Source organism: Sinohyriopsis cumingii, chromosome 13, assembly GCF_028554795.1.
Source record: "Sinohyriopsis cumingii isolate HCF-2022 chromosome 13, ASM2855479v2, whole genome shotgun sequence".
In the NCBI taxonomy this organism is placed as follows: domain Eukaryota; kingdom Metazoa; phylum Mollusca; class Bivalvia; order Unionida; family Unionidae; genus Sinohyriopsis; species Sinohyriopsis cumingii.
Window position 1 is genome coordinate 73,204,047 of NC_142973.1, and position 20,511 is coordinate 73,224,557.

Genomic DNA, 20,511 nt, shown 5'->3' on the forward strand with positions numbered 1-20,511 from the left:
TCTCCTTGGCAGGTAAATGAATCGATATACTGCCATACATTATGGTAAAAAGTCAGGTGGACAAATTACTAAAACAGACAGTGAATGTTTGCATTTTAGATATATGATTCATGGTTGATGCATCAATAGCTTGCTTCAAGTAGAAAAAGCGGATGAGCTAATAGACGGTTAAGTCAACATGGTGCCATCTGAAGACATGGAACGTTGGATAACAACGAGAAGTGGAGAAAGAATTTATACCAGAATTATCAGAGAATCATTTGTGATTAGATATTATATGTGTGCCCCTATCCGTATGTATCTATGTATGTATGCAAGCGTGGGTGCAACAATGTTAACTTTTATCATAGAGTGTTTGACATGATAAATAAAAAAAATTTAATGGTATGTCCTCAACGTATATTAACTGATGAGATATCATTGAAAACATTGAATTCATATAAAAGTTACAGTAAATAATATAGAATGATCTAGGGATATCGATTCGAGTTTGATAGTTTAAAGACATCAAAGTGTGTTTGTTGTTATTGATTCACTCGATTACATCCATCATTCAACTCTCAACTCACACTGTACAGTGCGTCTAATTATAACGCAACCATTACGAGACTCGTTGTGTGGCATCATTCTTGACATCTGTAAATCTATATACAAAACTGCCTGTGTGTTTTGTTCTGAGTCGGCGGAAAGAACGAGTTTGATATGTTGTAGGGATACATCGAATCCGTGTGGTCGACACGTATTCATATGTCATGAGAATTTATTCCCCTGACTCAGCATAAATTACGAATGCCGTTTTGATTTATTATATACCATCATTTTACGCTTTTTTTTAAAATACTATTAGCTTTATTGTAATAATGAAATTAGAAATGAACTTGGATTTATAAACGTTCGATTCAATGCGTCTACAACTATCTACGCGAGGACGTCAAAGAAGGCACCTAAGTAGTTCGAATCTGGATTGGTGATATGGTAATAAGGGTTGAACAGCTACGTCCAACGCCGTATCGTGCACATAAGATTAAATGGTATGTAATATAAAAAAAATCTTATCAAATACACAAATGATTCAAAAGGCTTCAAATCAACTTCTGGAAAATTTTTACCTTTAACTGTTAAATTATGGGCATAAAATAAAAAGATTTTACTCGCTTTTGTAATGAATCTCTTTATTGATACAAAACAATAAGAACCAACGTGAATTTTAGAGTGAACAATAAAACAACCAGCACCAGAACATGTTTGTTTGTCATCATGTTACTGCACAAGAGCTTCAAACACACTTAGTTTAATGTTTGTCGAAATAAAACATAATATTTTCAACACATATGCAACTTTACACTCAACATTTATACAAAGAACAATTTGTTTCTTTATATTTCAACCTAGCATCTTTACATACGTCATGAAATTAGCACCATACAGTAATCTACAATATAATAAAAAGTACAGATAGTTGTTGTACAATGTAATCATGTGCGATGCTTCGTTTGGTTCCAGAAGTCTTCAATAAAGGAGCTAACCTCTGGGGCAGTAAGGAAAAAACAATAAAAATATCTAAAATTAAGGATAATTTTTTTTTAAATATTTAAAAATAAAGAGAAAAAAATTAAACTGCATACCAGTTTGACCAGTATTAACCTAGAAAATAAGATCTTTAAAAAAAGGACCAAATAGATTCTAAATAAAGTCAAATTAGCAATATATGTAAGCTACAAGTGACATGATCAGAACGCGAATAAACAAAGGGATGTAACTCTGGGTAGAGGAAAAGAAAACTGTCTAGATCGTACCTTGTTTACTGAAATATTTCATACTTTTAGTTCATCTTCTAAAAGACAAATAACATTGATGCGTTTCCATGGGCACATCATCAAAATACAAATAATTATCTGGCGCCCCCCCCCCCTCTCAAATGTTCTTCAGTCGAATAGGAAATAAGTATGTTCCAGACAAATAAATGCAGTTTGTCTTTGAAGTGATGACAATTACTAAGTGAAAACACAGGACAAGAAATCCCTCGATCACTGCGGTGAAACGACCCGTACTAGTAGGAAATTTATGGTTCCAGGCTCCCGATAACTGCAACAATGCTCCAAGAAAGTAAACACTCTGGGAGACATGAAGTGTGCTTGATGGAAATTCTTCAGATTTATAGATGAGATGGGAAATAAAATCACAATAAAATGTTTGTTATTCAGTGTAGTATACACGGGAAAAAGTGCTAAGATCTAGCATCACGTAATTTTTCCACTGGTAAATAAGGGTGATGGCGAAGCATGGCCTTTTGATATAGTCCAGATATCACACTTGGATGTAAAGCTCCCTTGTAAATTTGGTTCCGAAGTAAAAGTTCGTGATTTGCACTGCTGTATAGTGGATGGGTAACCATAGAACCGTATAAAGAAAACAAAGGCAGGTCTCCAGACACGGGAACAGGCAAGGTGGTTGGAATTGGCCGCCAAGGCGAAGACACGTTATGACCGTCATGGACAGCTGGAAATTAAATGGAGTTACGGTTATTTAAGAACTGTTTTTCAACAATTAATAACTGAATACGACTTAAACCAGAATATCTAAAGATACGGTTGGACTGAGCTCAAGTTACGTGGAGATGGAGGTAGCTACAGTTACCTTTTCTCTCAATGTGGAGACTGACGTCATCAGTAAAATAGCAGGGAACTTGTCAGCTAAGGTAACATGAAATAATACGAAAAGTCCGCCACAGGCATTAATATTGAATAAGAACAGTCAGAAATCACACTTGTTGCGAAATGGCTACTGAAAACAAACAAAAAGAATATGACTCTTTTTCTTCTCAGAATATAATTTAGCGTATTGCGGCTGAATGATTTGAAATATATTGGAGACAGAATCTGATAAAGACTTATGGATTTTATTTTAATGGACACTTCTTCCGCGTAATTAAGTTTAGCAATAGCCGCATGGTTTTAAATGGCGATTGGTAATTTTGGTTTTGAGGAGAAACAGTGCCGTTTGTTAATCTTAGGGTCAATGCATGGTTACGGTAAATGCAGCAGATCGTTGAGAAACATGGCTGTAACATAATGCAATGATTACGTATTCGAGGTTCCATCGGTGGTTTAGTCCTTACTCAGTAGCAAAGTTAGTTACTCACGGACATAGATACAGTAATGTGGTGTATAGGAAACCACTGGGTCGAAGAAAGCTGAAGTTCATACAAATCTGAGGACCATGCATATGGACCATATCCATAAAGAATAATGTATCTATCAGCCGAAATCGTATCAAGTAATCTATATATCTGTCTGTCTATCCATCTATCTATCTATCTATCTAGATAGATAGATAGATAGATAGATAGATAGATAGATAGATAGATAGATAGATAGATAGATAAAATCAATAAATAAAATATTCCAATAAATATATTTTCGTGGAATGCAAATGTCGACTCCATCATTAAATTCGGAGACGTCAGGTCAGATAGTAATTACTAGTTGTTTCTCTTGGTGTCACTTCTGTGGGACTGACAAATAATGTATTTTCTCCCTCCCGGAAATGCAACCCTGATAACAATTTATCTCCGGTACAAGAAACAAAGTTCAAGCATGTGGACTCGGAATGACTACCTAGATACACAATGCCCATACATCTCCATTTAAGTGTCTTTTAAATTGTTATATCCTCTTTCCAACATTTATCACTGTGGCGACACGATAATAGCGTATTGATGTAAAATTACCCCGATTTGCGGGGAATATGATCAAAACATCCCGCACTGACACCAGTTACCATCCATTTGTTTTTAACAGACAACGGCTAGCATTATTCGTGATGTGAGTTTGATGGTAGAAACACAATAGGAAAAAAACTGACTCATGAAAGGTGTATTGATGATATGTACCATAGCGCGTGTCCAACACTTGACTTCTCTGTTACCGCACCACCTTAAATCAAATATTAGCGTACCCTGCACACCCGAGAACCAGTCAACCGGAAACCGGAAACAGAACTTTGCTAGATGTTCTCCAGGCTCAAGAAGTGGTGCTGGTTTACCAATACAGTTTGGGATATGACGATGTAAAATGTTAGAGTCAATCAGATTCATCGGAAAAAAATACATGTGCGTTTATAGGTCTCCATTATGATTCTTTATGATGATAGACACTTGGGTAATGGACAACATATCATATTACGAAAATTTTGCACTATTAAACCGGCACCACAATCTTTGTTCCTGTCGCACTAAGCTATTCAATATAGCTATTTTGCCCAGGACTAATGTTAATATCCTTCTGTATCTCATATATTGTGGAATTACTTTTGATGTGTAATATAGTACGATATATAATTCTATACAGAAGAACATGCATACCAAAAATGAGTTTCTCACCCTTCATTTCGCACATTAGGACAAGGAATCAACACAGTATAAAGTGATATTTAACTGCAGCAACCCTCGCTTTAATATGAAGATGCAGCAGTGTTTAAGTTCGAAAAGTTTTTAACCAATATATTACTTTATTATTATTATTATTATTATTATTATTATTATTATTATTATTATTATTTAATAAGTTTTTTTTATGTTTTTCATGTTTCGACTCTGACATATTCTGTATAAAAAAACTCTTTTGTTTCAAGGCTGCTGATAAAAGTCAGATAATTGTTTAGCTGTGTAGTCCTCTACTCCTTCAATAATAATTACCTCTAGCAATATGTTCCTCTCTTTGTTTTAAGGCTTCTTCGTAATCGGGTTCAGAGAACGTGCGAAGTGGCGATCTGGAATAGGAATGTTTCTGAATCAAACCTTCCATTGTCTCTCTGAAAAAAGTAATATTCAAATTTACGTATATTGGACAACTTACTATCGCATTTTCCATGAAATGTTTACGCTGTAGTATTCTTGATTCACGTAATTTGCAATACTATGCAACTCTCTGTTTGTTTCACCTGTATTTTAACTATTTATAATAAAAACTAATACGCCCCAAGTAAAGAATGGAAGATTTTGAGCATATTTTCTTTGTCAATAGAAACTTTTAAGAATACAAAACTTCATTCAATTCTTATTTTGTATAAGGAGATATTAAAATACTTGCCTTTCAAAGTCTGAAAGTCGACTAGAATCTCTGAAACCCTTGGCGAATGGATTGCTATCAATCTTCAACTTCGTTATCTGAGAAGGAAAGCAAATTGATTAGATATCCGCCCACTTTAAGCATTAATGGTGGTTTTCTATACACAAAAGTTTATAAAAATCTGACTCAGGTTAATTCAATTTCGATTCAAACTTAAACAAGCAAAAACAAAACTATACTATACTTTCAGATTAACGTAACATGATAAAACTGAATGTTACAAACTCTTGAATAGAAATGGCATGCCTCCTGCCTGTAATTTTATATATTTTATAAGTGAATGTTTAACAAAACATATTAATTATAGAAATGCGATATCTCTCCAAGTGTAATATCTCGTGCGAATACAAATTGCAAATGCCAAGTCTGATTTTTTTAACCTGACAAGAATTTAGCTTCTTTATTTATGCTCTGATATGTTACTTTGTCGCTAAGATATTCTCAACTTAATTCTGACAGACTTGATATCATCTAAAAAAAAATTTTTTTTTTGATGTCGATTGTTTTAACGTCGGTTATTAGAGAGTTCAAATTTACCAGTTGATTTTGGTAGGCGGTGACTGCGATGAAAATGCATTCTGTAAATGCAAATGTTTTGTATTCTTCCCCTTCCAGAGACGTAACAGGAAGTCTCGTCTCCTCTGAAACTTTGACAATATGAACCCTGGGCTGGTATTTGTGCATGGAATTCAAAATGATCTGGAAATATAAAATGTACATATATATGGTATTTTTATAATTATATCGAATTAATCTATTTAAAAATACGACTAATATTTTAAAACTAATAAAAATGAAATCGTAAAACAGCAGTATAGTGACATTAACTTTTGTTTAGAAATTTAGAACCATATTTGTTAAACCTGATACTGTATCAAATGTCAGTGAAATTCAAAAACACATGCCTCTAAAGCATGTACAAACTTCGGAGCCTTGTCTTACATTGAATTTGGATTATGTACTTCAATCATTTTATGAGGTATAAGACACAAGACAATAATGTATCTGGACTGAGACAAAATATAAAATTAACTTTCTGGAATTCATACGGAATGACATTATATAATTTTATAAATCTGCATTCTCATTTCGTCGTTTGCCTATTCAGAAGACATTTCCCTTACATGTCCGCCTTTGTCCATGACATTGTTGGTAAGTTTCAGCTTCTCAAAAGAAACAGTCTGTTTCTGGAGTTGTTCTCCTGTGAAAGCACCATCCGGATGCATGTAAAGTCTGTGTTTTGGAGGAGGATCCGCCTTTCCTGCCACCAGCCAGCATGACCGGTGGTAGGCATACCGGTAGCGCTTCTTATCTAGGGGAACTATATCCATTAGGACCACATATTTAGAAGTCAGGTCAAGGCCAGAGAATGACACACGTAGGGTGGGGAACATCCTCCTGCAAGAACAAAATTAGAAATAGGATGATATGTTCGATACTCAGGCAGTTGATCAAAGAGTAGCTTGATGCAACAATTCCAGTAGGTTTTTGTTCCACATGAACGCACAAAACACGAGAAGAAAAAACAAACACACAAAAACGAAGAAAAATAAATTGAAAAATAAATTGTATCTCATAAAAAAGTTTGTTCTGCTGAAATGTGAGAAGCCGTCGAATCAGAAGCGGAATTTGAATGCAGACCATAATACTTGGGTGTGTGCTGTTCAATGTATCGTCCGTTTAGGTAGGGTACCTCTAGACCTTGGCCATCGGTACAGGTATACCGATAAAAATTGTAGCCCATGTGACCTACACAATTTACTTAACTTTCGCATGAGCTGAAACTTTAGAAAATCGCAACAAACGTGAAACAAATACATTTTATTATTTGTTTCACGTTCGTTGCGATTTTCAAATACATTTTATTATTGGGGCCCCGAGTGGCCGAGTGGTCTAAAGCGCTCTCCGTTACGGATCACTGCCATCTCACCTCTGTCTACGTAGGTTCGAGTCTCGGATTCGGCCAATGTGGGTATGTGAGAAAGCTTGCCAGTGGCTTCTCGAGGGTAGGTGGTTCTTTCCGGGGATTTCCTGGGTTCTTCCTCCACCATTAATACTGGCCGCCATATATAGCCTATCTTGTGCTGAAAAATGGCGTTAAAACGTACAACATTTTATTATTTAGTCAAGATGGGTAATTGGCGAATAAAGGCCGTAGATGAAGATGGGGTAAAAGCATTTATTGCGTCTACATGTTGACTAAATAGCGGAGATACGCGATAGATGAGCTGTTTGAGCCACTACGACGTCATAATGAGAAGAAAAACCGAAAACTAAATGCATTGTACAATGAATAACATCCATACTGTCTGTGAGATTTAACTTCTGTTTCATAGCAAGGGTAAAACCTAGCCAGTACTATGTACTCGGTTGGAACTCTGTATGGTAGGTTAAACTGTTTAAAACCCTAGACATAAACAAACTATTTTATGCAGACGCGTCAGAGAAGTGCACCTGTCAGCACCTTGAACACGGAATGGGTTAAAGGTCAATTTCCGCTACATTAGAATCAGTGTAAATTTCACTCAAGTTTCTGGCTCGATACGCCTAACAGAACCGGCATGGTCATATCAATGTGAAGTAATAACAATTATTATCGGACTTATTTCACCTCGCACACCGCTATACATCGTGTTTTAACGCCACTATGATAGGGCGATATATATATATATATATATATATATATATATATATATATATATATATATATATATATATATATATATATATATATATATATATATATATATATATATATATATATATATATATATATATATATATATATACGTGTTGCATGCTGTTGCGTGCTTTAGCAATGTAAACAATTGGTTTATTGTTGATAATTGAAATCGGTAAGAGGCTCACGTGGATATGCGACAAATCTAACCCTGATACTGTAATAACTGAAAAAGACTTACGAACAGAGCAAACATTGTTCACGTGGAGGAACTATTGTAAAAGTCATTCATGCTACACATAAAGCCTCGTCAAACCACGTATAAGAATAAAAGTACATAAGTTCTCTCAATCCTGTGGAATCCAATATTCTGCATGTAGACTTGGAAGGAAAAATCTGAGACAAAATGCTGAGCTGACTGTGCTACCGACTAAATGTTTATAAGCCAGATCTCTCGAATAACGCAACTTTGCGCAAGAAAATAATGATGATGAACAATGGCCAATAGCACTGCGGTTTGTGGAGAATTGTACTTGTATATTGTACCTAAAAATGAATTGTTTGAATTAAAAAATAAACAACAAAATATCAAGTAGAAGTTATATCTTTAGGTTCAATTTTTGTTTAAATCAGTCGAAGACCGCTCTGGTGGCCTAAGTGGTTAGAGCGTCCGCCTCGAATGCGGGAGGTCGCGGGTTCTAATCCCGGCCTAGTCATACCAGAGACTTATTTAAAAAAAATGATACTAGCAGCTGCCTTGCCTGGCGCTCAGCATTGAGAGGTTAGTATTAGGACTGGTTGGCCTGGTGTCATGACGATGTGACTGGGTGGGACATGATGCTATGTCTGCGGCATGATGCCCCAGTGCTAGACATAACTAAAATCTAACACACTGAAGACATCGTAACAATATGACTGAAAAACTGTTAAAGCTACGTTAAAAATCCAAATCACACTCACACACATACTTACACACACACACACACACACACACACACACACACACACACACACACACAGCGACCGAAACGCTTCATTTAAAATTTTATTCTTCATATTCTTCTTCTTTCTGTCAGGTTTCAGATCAGCAGCTCCGTATGAAACCCCAACTAGTTAATTTCAAATCCGTGTACAGCCCCAACTAATTTATTTCAACTCCTTTTAAAGCCCCAGCTAGTTCATTTCAACTCCGCGTACAGCCCCAACTAATTTATTTCAACTCTGTGTACAGCCCTAGATATTTGATTTCAATACCTTACTTATGAAGCGCCAACGAGTTTGTTTCAACTTCTTGTGAAGCCCCAACTAGTTCATTTCAACTCCGTGTGAAGCCCCAACTAATTTATTTCAACTCCTTTCGAAGCCCTATATATTTCATTTCAACACCTTATGAAGCGCCAACGAGTTTGTTTCAACTTCTTGTGAAGCCCCAACTAGTTCATTTCAACTCCGTGTACAGCCCCAACTAATTTATTTCAACTCCTTTCGAAGCCCTATATATTTCATTTCAACACCTTATGAAGCCCCAACGAGTTTGTTTCAACTTCTTGTGACGTCCCAACTAATTTGTTTCAACTCCGTGTCAAGCCCCAACTTGTGTCAAAGAAACGTTTAGGGTAAAAATTGTTCTACATTAATAAATATTAATTAAAATATAAGGAGCATCCCTATGAATCAGCCGTTGCAGGTCTGGTCAGGGTTGCCTAAGTTCCTCAAAGTTATCCAGTTCAATGCGGGCCTTGTATTTATCAAAAGCCGTGAAACTAGTCACATTGAGGAGTACACGGTACTGTAACAGATTTCGTATCTGATAACACTTCCCTGCTTATATGATGAATCGGTCTCATAATTGTATCTGATCATTGGCATTGTGTGATTTTTAAAGCCTCTTAATTCTGTCATTTAGTTATCTATTTTGTGATGACACGGCTAATAATACTAGTAACTGACTTGAAAGACTTTGAAGAACAACACAGTAACGAGTTTACCGATCGTCCCGCTTGATATCAAATATGTACACTGTGCACCTGTATATAAAAACACGTATATGACCATAATCGAGATATCAAAGAATATATAGAACTGTCATATATGACTCATAAACTGAATTGCGCATCGTTCCCACCAAAACTTCATGGTATTCATCTAGAAAGACCTAATCGATCTTATAAATCACTGAATCTGCTGACGTGACCAATCTTTGATTGCCTTTTGTCTTGAGGTCTCAGGTCGAAGATTCTTTCAGTGTACCTGCTAAAGCATTGTTGCTACATGCAAGTGATAACGGGATGGTCCTTCCATCAATTGACAATCTTTCAGCTACTATAAATCTAATATGATACCAAGATACTTTATACTGAATACTGTATTAGATTTTTTTACGTGATAGAGGTGATGAATGAAACAATTCAATAGTTATTTCTATTCCTTTGCTTTGTCGGCCGAATATTGGATACTGTTTTCTTGTTGCTGATAACTTTAATCAAATTTTATATTAACTGATGACATTAACTATTGTTTATTGCAAATGTAAACTTCAGTCACGCACGAAAATCATATCACATGATATAAATTAATCATTATTGATGACAGCATTTTCAATACGTTATTCGAAATTCATATCGTATTTCCTTGGAGTATGTGGTGTCCAACTGTTTAGTCGTGAGTATAAACAATCCTCGAAATAATCTCTCAATCTCGTATTTATTTAAAAAGAACTTTATTCGGGTTGTTATAGCAGATATCTTTATAGTTTGTTCATTTGTTTATTATATCCAAGACATTCATATTTTTTTCTTCCGTTTTGCTTTGGGCCATGCATTAATAGTTTTGTTCGTCACTTTTCTAAGTTTGTAATATTGGTGTTCTTATCTGCTGTGCTGATGCAGTGTCGAATTTAATGACGTTTTCTGTAGTTCTTTCAAGTGAAACAAGATCTAGCTAGCTTGTTGTAACCATTTCAAACATGCAATTATCCAATAGGTTACTCTTCTTTGAAAATCTTTTAAAACGTGTAGCAAACACTTAACATCGTTTAAATAATCAATAATAAGAACCAAGTTTACCATTTACACTTCTTCTAATACATGTCTCAGTGTGTGTGCGTGCGTGTGTGTGTGTGTGTGTGTGTGTGTGTGTGTGTGTGTGTGTGTGTGTGAAAGGCGTAGCTAGCGACTTTTTAACCGAAGTAGAAAAGACAATGACGATATAATGTTTTTCGTCAGTAGTTTTGATTCCCCAATTACATTTTTTCTTGGTGTTTTCTTCCTGTTTTTGGATATAATGTTTGCTTCATGCTGCCATTGATTTATGATTTTGAAGGACTAGTTTATGAATTTCATTGTAATTTATTCAGTAGACGTTTGACGACTGGCTTTAGAGAGAATATAGTCTCACTGGTACCGTACATTAGCTGTTTGAAGAACAAGAAAGAAAATAATGAAAGAAAGATTTCGCAACGTATTTGTGTTGCGTTTTGTCCAAACGGTACTTTGGTGTAGTATTACAAATTTGTTGTAGCAGTAATAGTGTGCGTCGAAGCGTACGTAACAGTGAGTTAACATTAAAATGAACACTACAAAGGTTAATTTACCATTAGGCCACGCGATCTGTTTTGTTATATCGGAGCTTGACACTATTGTTGCAATGACCTGTTAAAGACGTACTTATGAGATGGCGATTTCATGATTATTTTCAGGATAAATAAAGTTAAGGAACCTTCAAACATGGAGAATGATAACCCTTCGAGAGCCAAAGAAAAGAGGCATTAGTTAAAAGTTCCAAATGGAAACGAATAGTTACATAGTGGTAACCTTGAACTGGGTATAAAATGCAGGTGGTCGCTAGATTTATCGATGACATTATATTCAAGCTGCAACTTTGGCTGGAAATGTAATATACATTGTTTTGTCGTGGAAATGATGATAGTATGATTTCAGCAAGGTATACCTTCAAACAGAGACGACAAAAAATATTACTTGGAACTCAAAGGACTAATTTCCTGTTTGATTTGCTTGATTATATTGATTAATTGATACCAGAATTCTTTGTGGGAAGGAGATGAGAAGAGTTTGGTCCCAACATCGCGGCGTCAGAACGTCTTCCCCTTTCGCCCTTGCGGAGCAAGGTTGATGGCAGAAAGTTGTAAATCACTTCAACAAGATCACTGACGGACACCGCATTAGCATTAAAGTACCACAAAAGACTCCAACCTCAACATTGACAACTTGGCTTTGGTTGCCTTACTTCTGTGTCAGTCACACAGTGCAGTTTTATTTTTGGATACTAAACTCTGCAATACTTTATTTTGTATAATTTGTTGTTAGTTACATAAACTGTTTTCATTCAAGGTCTTAATTTCGAGGAATAAATGGCGAACATAATATGAGGATTTGGAGGTTATATATATATATATATATATATATATATATATATATATATATATATATATATATATATATATATATATATATATATATATATATATATATATATATATATATATATATATATATATATATATGTGTGTGTGTGTGTGTGTGTGTGTGTGTGTGTGTGTGTGATCACCTAGTAACCTAATAACGACTATGTAGTTTTTTTATTACGTGAATTTAATTTATCTGTGGATGATTGAAAACGAGCGTACCTCCAACTGTGTCAAGCAAGTTCTTTTACAAAAAAAGCAGGAAATTTGTTGTAAAACAAGAACAGAGCATTGGAAGAGAAGTCGAAGACATTAGAGCAAATTAAACTCACCCTCTTTAACAAAACAGTATTGTTTTACAGCTAGTCAAACACTAGTCATATAAATTGGAATAAAGAAACCATTATTTACATACAAAAATATATAACAACTGATGAAGAAAAAAAAGCAAGAGACATGCCGCGCAGTGAATTAAGGAATCTTTTGCTCAAGTTATGAACTCAAACATGCCATAGTGGGGTAAATCTCCATGATGCCACGCGATATCTGAAGTAAGCATACATAGATGACGTCACCATAAGCTGGTCAGTTGTGCTCGAGAGTTAGGTTATGCCTAATTTCATAATATGATAAAGAATAAATCAACATTCTTACCTTCCAGATTTTGTAATAATCATTTCTGTTCCAAGTTCATTAAATTTTGACCATAATTCTTTAGTTTCGAGACGACATTTCACGGCAGTAAGCTCTTTAGAACAAGGTAACGCCAAATCAGCTGTTGATTTCATTGAACGGAAGGCACCATGTGAAACTGAAGGCACTAGATCTTCTGTTACGTTCTCCGAATCCGAATCCGAACCTGTCAAAGAAGAGATGTTTATCATTATTATTATTATTATTATTATTATTATTATTATTATTATTATTATTATTATTATTATTATTATCATTAGCAGTAGTAGTAGGTGTTGTTGCTGTTACTCTTGTTGTTCTTGCTCGTGCTGTTTGTAGTAATATCATTATTATGATAACCATATTGTTCAAAGTAATTTTGTACTTTTTCATTGTTAATGTGTGAGTCCGTTAATTAAAGAGGTACTAACAGTTATATTCTCACATCGATGACTTTGATTTTATGGAGAATTATGCATATATAAACAGAACAAATATTACCTTTCATGTAAATCTTAAATCAGTTTTCTTTTAAATGGAATCAAAGAACTTAGTTGTTTATGCTATACCTGAAATGTTTGATGATATAAAGGAATACTTCAGCAGTACACGCGTAAAAAATAAATAATAAAATAACTACAGATACAAAAATTATTTGACTATATAAATTTATAAATACCCAAATGCCTGAGTGTGTAAAACCGAATTAATTAATATATAAATAAAATACATGAGGCAACACTCAAACATAGGTAAGTACTGTTTACAAAACAGTAATAATCGTTAGATTGAAAGGAAAATAAAACGAGAGAACACAGAAGGAAGAAATGAGTTGAACGATAGAAAGAAAGGAAACGAAACAAAGAGACAAAGAAAAAATCGATATAACGCAGACAGAAAAATAAAGAGCGAAGTTTAAAAAATACAAAAAATGGAAAGACACAATAAAAACTATTGAATGTTATAATATTAAAATATAGCGTTCTTTCTAGTTGGTTATTACACTATCTCAACGTGAATAATTCTTACATTAAGCCATCTTAAAGTGAGACGTCATTTTGCACTTACAACGAGTAATTATATACTATCCATATGACAGAGCTTCATCCATGAAACGCGGACAAAGTATACATTTTAAGAATGTTAAGTAAACCCATGAGTATAAATCGGAATTGAAAAAAAAAACAATAATGCATGTGTCTTCGTATCATGCATAATACATGTTTCCTCATATTCATAATAGACGTGTCCTCAGAATCATAATTCACTTGTCCTCATATCATACATAATACACCTGTCCACATATCATACATAATACACCTGTCCTCGTATAGTACATAATACACCTGTCCTCATATCATATTTTAAGTGAAAACCTTCGGAATAAAAAGGTTTCAACTTGAGTAGTTATAAACAATGAATATTTCAAACAGTTGTTACAAAATTATGAAAGGGTCTCCTTGTGGATATTGATACAAAACAAAATCAATCCATATAATTTAATTTAAAACTTGATTAACTGGCTTTTTGTGTAATTTCCTCATTTAACTTTAATTATTATGTTATTATATAAAGCATATAATAATCTAAATACAAGCAGTTAATCTTTCTTAATTTCTATGCGAATACCTATTGTAAAAAAAGCATATATTGATATCAAACAGCAGAACATTACTAATTCGAAATAGACATATATTTAATTTTTATCAATAATAATAATAATAATAATAGTAATAATGATAATATAAACAATACTACTACTACTACTACTACTACTACTACTACTAATAATAATAATAATAATAAAGATAATAGGCTACCGCAGCAAAGTAATTAGTATTGTGATTATTACTATCATTATCTTAATGTTTTCAGTATTTTTAGATGTCCTAAATATAATTTTGTTTTGGCCATATAAATAAATAAACTGAAATGTGAATTGTGTTCATTTCTATAAGTGAAACATAAATAATTCAACACAAATTATTCTTATGAAAAAAGTTCCAAAATGAAGTTTCTTTAATAAAAGAATAGCTGTTTAAAAAATAGATACAAAATTCCCCTCGTGCAAAGTAGAAACTGTTTATTGTATATCTATAATCATACCTCTGTCCGTCTGTATGTATGTCTGTCTATTTGTCTGTCTGTCTATATGTCTGTCTGTCTGTTTCTCTCTCTCTCTCTCTGTCTCACACACACACACACACACACACACACACACAATCACTGTTTTATTTCTTTCTACATGACCCTTAATCTTTCTTTTCTCATGTTTAATGTTTCTATTTTTAGCATACATTAATATTGTTATTCACGCGTCTGTTTTGACAATTACGTCGTTTTATATATTTGAATAACTATACAATTGGATAATCACCATTGTGCAAATGTTATTCTATGATATGCCTTCGGCTTGACTTTTGTTCTTGTTTACTTCTTAATGGCATTGTGGTGATGCAAATGTTTAAATTGTACGCCAATTTGGAAAGTTAATTATTTCCAAATCAGAGGAGTTGTAACCCTCTAGAGTGAATATTGCAACACAAGTGAACGCAATAAAAGAGAATATATTTGAACATTATTTTGAAACATTTGAATCAAGAGTACATAGTCTCAGTGAAATGATTGCCATATAGAACCTACTATTGAGAAAAGAACATGAGACTAGTTGATGATAAAGCAACGCTTTTTTTGTCTATTTGTCATTCAATGCAAGGACTTTTTAAAAATAAAAAAAATTACTCCTACAATCCTACCTGTCATAGGAATTCATGGAGTTTTATATCTTGCATATTTAACTGACATGTTAATGATGTAAAATTTAAAAACATATCCAAAATTTATATTTTTAAATCAATTTCTCTAAATAACCATATGAAACGTTTTCATTTTTTAAGTTTTCATTATATGTCTGTTCACCAAACGGTCCTCTGTCAGTTTTGTTTGTTTTAAAAATAAAAATAATCAACTCGGATATAAATTTTGCATCTATTATAATGTGATCTACAAAACAATATACTTTACCAAAAGAATACATGTAGTGAAATTAATAACATGAGATTAAGCGAAATCTAACACGTGTCGAGACCGAATTAATTTTCAGATACTTGATCTTCTTTTTATGAGTTTTAATCTACACAAATGTAAACTGTGACTCACAAAACTGTTTTGCTATATTCCAGTCATAGAATAAAACATAAGTTGTTTCTTGTTTGGTATTTTATAAATAATCTAACTTGATTTTCTTTTTCTAAATTGTAATGCCAACCGATTTTCAGTTGCAAATCTTTGTATCAAGAATACCTAGGTCTTGTATAATATATTCCTTTATGTATCAACCATTATGTTTGATCATCGTTCCGATATTTAGTAAATATTAGCCTTTGAACTGTGCAAAACATTTATGACCTAGTGTATTTCTTTCCATAAAAGTACCGTAATAAATAATGGAAACATAGAGGTAATAGTCATTTTAAATTAGTACGTTTTTATCCTAGTTTATTATCTTCCCATAAAAGTACCGTAGTCAATAACGGAAAACGAGAGCTTATAGTCAAGTAATAGTCTTAAAAATTCTACACTACCTTTTAAATGAATGTAATATTTAATAAAACAACGAAGTAGGTGTGAAACTCATAAATCTCATTAAATACATTTAACAAATAAAAACGAACTTCCTATTCTGTGTCCATGCATCCCGTTTAATAATGTATTCTAAAGATTTCCAAGTGATTAATAATGACTGTTGACAAGGACGGTAAAAACTTTGCCAGTAGAATCTGTACAAGCTTCGTAGCAATGATTATACTGTTGTCTATATTGTGTACAATATTGTTATAGCAAGCAAAACCATACACTACTACTGATACTAATGCTACTACTACCACTACTAGTACTGGTATTACTACAGCGACAATGGTAACAATGACGACGATTACGACGAAGAAATGACTACTACTACAATGTGTTATTGTGAATTACTAATCATAATCAATCCAGAATCTTCTTTAATATACTGTAATCTGTCGAGATAATCATACAGATATATGTCTGACGGTGTACTATCAAATTTCAAACAACATCCTTCCAAAGCTATCTAGGTTTTGATGACGCATGATTTCATCAAGATAATACTTTTACATGAAGCAGTAGAATTGTTACAATAATAATCGTCATGCGTATTGTTACAATACTAATCTTCATGCGTATTGTTACAATACTAATCTTCATGCGTATTGTTACAATAATAATCTTCATGCGTATTGTTACAATAATAATCTTCATGCGTATTGTTACAATAATAATCTTCATGCGTATTGTTACAATAATAATCGTCATGCGTATTGTTACAATACTAATCTTCATGCGTATTGTACAGTAATAATCTTCATGCGTATTGTTACAATAATATTCTTCGTGCGTATTATTACAATAATAATCTTCGTGCGTATTGTTACAATAATAATCTTCATGCGTATTGTTACAATAATATTCTTCGTGTGTATTGTTACAATAATAATCGTCATGCGTATTGTTACAATACTAATCTTCTGAGTATTACTACAATAATAATCTTCATGCGTATTATTACAATAATAATCTTCGTGCGTATTGTTACAATAATAATCTTCATGAATATTGTTACAATAGTAATCTCCCTGTGGGTAATACATGCAAATTTCATTTTATTACGGTAGTTCAATTGGTTTTTATAAAAGAGACTACGCTTTTATTCTTAGACCACATATTTAGATGTATCAGTTAATTTCTCATTTAAAGTTTGACTTTGGAAATATCAGGCTTTGTGTTCAAGAAGCTGCTTCAACATGAAGCCTTCAGTCAGACATGAAAACGCAAACAAATCCGTAAATATTTATGAGAACACCTGAAAGCCACAAAAATAGAGAGAATAATGAACCCAGGATAACATTGGTTTCTTGATGATGTTTTCATTTGGTTATGTTAATTTTATTAAATATCAGTGTTCAGTTTGGACTTGCTTCTACAACAAATGAACGTATTTACTTTGATATGAACACATATTTTTATCTAAAGAGATAATTACGTGTAAAAAGAATAGGTAACAAGTTCTAACGTTATTTGTACGTTCCTTTCCGTTGTACTAAACAATCACATTGCGAGTGTAAATAATGTATAATAAATATGAAAAAATGAACGAATGAATATATAGGTCAAAGAAAATACGGGAAAAGTTATGGTAGAAAACATATAGAGGGTGGGTCTGTCTTAATTTGTATATGCCTAACACCTTCCTAAAAATACTAAACATGGAAAATATTATGAATAGATATGTACTTACTGGTTTGACAGATCGAAGAAGCGCTATCCGGTCGACTTGGAGCTGTTCTCTCGCCGATCAAAGCCGCAATGGAAAAGGCAGAGGCTCGAGAAGAAAGTTTTATGTTCACAGGGCTGTTTCTGTTGTTATCGGATTCATTAAGATCCATCCTTGAAATTTAGAATGCACTGTTGTTGATTCGGGTTACAAAGTTCACATAAGAATTGAATATAAAAACTTTTATATAACACTCAAAAATATTACACTCCAGTTGTACTCTTGCATTATAGGTCTCACTTTCTAGTGTGTAACTGGTACTGGTTATCTGTCAACTTAAATCTCATTTGTTGCACTGCAATATTATCCTAGAGAGTGAACGAGCCTTTGTGGGCCATTTATTCATTGAGTTTAACTTTTGGTTAGACCGCAAAGTGAATAAACTGAGACATTATGCAGACAGAATGATCCTATTGGCTGTAGGGGCAAAGGCTATTGTAACACAATATCCTAAAGGCGGAGAGTTCAACCCGTCATTATTCTCGCGCTCTGTGATTGGCTGATTCCGGAAGCTATTCTTGTCATCACCGTTTGCTTCATTCAGCCTCATTAGAAGTCGACATTTGGCGAACTGTTTGCTTAAGGTCAGAGGTTAGATAACTTAAAATGCCAAAGCTATGATAAGGCATTTTGCGACAAGTCTGGCTCGAAATAAACTATTTCTTTATAATAAATGAAACAAACAATGATTAAATTCACACAACGCCCTCACCTCTAAATTGAGCGTGCTTAATAATGTACCTTTCTCTTGGGTCAATCATATTATCAAAATATCCATATCAAAGAGGGAACAATGGAATTTTGATTCGTTTATTTAATAAAATACAGATGAAATTAGGATCTACTCTGGTTTTGATTGGCAAGCTGTCTGCAAAATATGGCGTATAGATATATATAAGCGTGGTTTGTTACAGAAAGTGGTAAGAAAAACGGTTAAAAAATGAATTTGCTCTGGTTTTCAAAAAGTAGAAACAAATGCAACGTCCGTGTGAAAAGTAACAGATGGTCAATTACCTTAAACTGGTAAGATGGAAAATGAATTAATCGAGTTGTGACATGTCTTTGGATTATCCATAATAAATGACCCGAGCATAATTATTTTATCACACAGTCATTATAAATGCAAATGCATGGAAATTTCTATTTAAATAAACTTCATTTTTCTTCACTGTATTTTCTACTTTCATCCACCTTCTTTTATTCTTTCTTTCTTTCTTAATAGAAAAGAAATGAAATTATTTGTATGCTAAAAATGCAAGAAAAAGCAAAACAAATGGGATTAATTCTATTTTACTTTTTAATCATGAATTTGTGAGCAAATTAAAACTTTTATGAGGTTGGATTAACGCTAATACTTTTCAATTAAATTTCAAAGGCATGAAATGATAAATTCGTTTTGTTCTTCCGACAAGATGACTCAACCGACATGGTAATCAAATAGTTTAATCTAGATTAAATAAACTATAATCTCTTTTTTAGCTACCGTAGGCAATTGGTTATGACTCACTGAATACTACAGACAGGTGACTTTTTATACAATGGGCTTCTTGATAGAGAAATGTTGCGGTCTAAACACCTCAGGTTACGATTAAATTCTTCTTCACCCTTTCGTGTCAGTAAGAATTAGGTATAGATGTTTAGAAGAGATAAAACAATCTGAGATATGATCTGCAATTGATGATTCGATCCGTATCGGGGGTTGCCGATTGAGACAACATAACCGTTAATTAACTCCCAGTTTATTTCTCCGTGCAGAAAAAGACAACCTCAATGACCGGGTAAAGTTTTCATCCCTGTTGAATTTGATAGCAGATTTGTGCGATTAGGCGTATATATTTGCATTTTAATATCAACCTTATTAATTCAGACACTACATTGTCACGGAAAGATTCAAGTCTATGCAATGATTTGATTTTTTTATATTTTTTTAAAAAAAATTGGTAATTCCCAAATCTTTAATAACTCGCTTTTACATTAAAAATCAGCATGGCTTAGATGTTCAGTCTCATGTCTATGTAATCGTATATTAAATATTTATAGATAATGTGTTGACAAACTTACAATGTGAACACTTACCCAGTTTTTACTAGTATTACGTAATTAAATCGAATATCAGGAGATACTCAATTTCACCTTGTTCAGTGACTTAGAATATTAAAATGTCATTAAAAAAAATTATGAGACAGAAAGTCACAGTTAATCCACTTTGATTATTAAATGGGTTGAGGGAATAAAAAATGATGAAGTTAAA

At 33.3% G+C, this 20,511-nt stretch overlaps 1 protein-coding gene across 2 annotated transcripts; it reads right to left on the reverse strand.

Annotated features, from left to right (window-relative positions):
- Positions 1–1,155: 1,155 nt before the first annotated feature.
- LOC149785828 (T-box transcription factor TBX20-like) lies at positions 1,156–18,584 on the reverse strand. 2 transcript variants are annotated; one of them, XM_089979779.1, is made up of 7 exons: positions 18,225–18,584; positions 12,887–13,091; positions 6,254–6,527; positions 5,667–5,828; positions 5,091–5,167; positions 4,697–4,770; positions 1,156–2,499 (listed from the first exon to the last, which is right to left on the reverse strand). In XM_089979779.1, the coding sequence occupies exons 1-7, from the start codon at positions 18,370–18,372 to the stop codon at positions 2,228–2,230; spliced, it is 1,212 nt and encodes a 403-aa protein (XP_089835905.1). In that variant the 5' UTR covers positions 18,373–18,584; the 3' UTR covers positions 1,156–2,227. The 2 variants fall into 2 exon arrangements, with proteins under 2 accessions (XP_089835905.1, XP_089835903.1); XM_089979777.1 differs by having other exon boundaries at positions 4,697–4,812.
- Between the last annotated feature and the right edge of the window lie 1,927 nt (positions 18,585–20,511).

Coding starts and splice junctions, on each gene's coding strand:
- LOC149785828 (XM_089979777.1), bottom strand. CDS start 18,372: ATGGATCTTAATGAATCCGATAACAACAGAAACAGCCCTGTGAACATA. Junction 13,092..18,224: donor TTCTTCGATCTGTCAAACCA/GTAAGTACATAT, acceptor CTTCTTTGACAG/GTTCGGATTCGGATTCGGAG. Junction 2,500..4,696: donor AGAGGAACATATTGCTAGAG/GTAATTATTATT, acceptor TTTAATTTCCAG/CTGTCCATGACGGTCATAAC.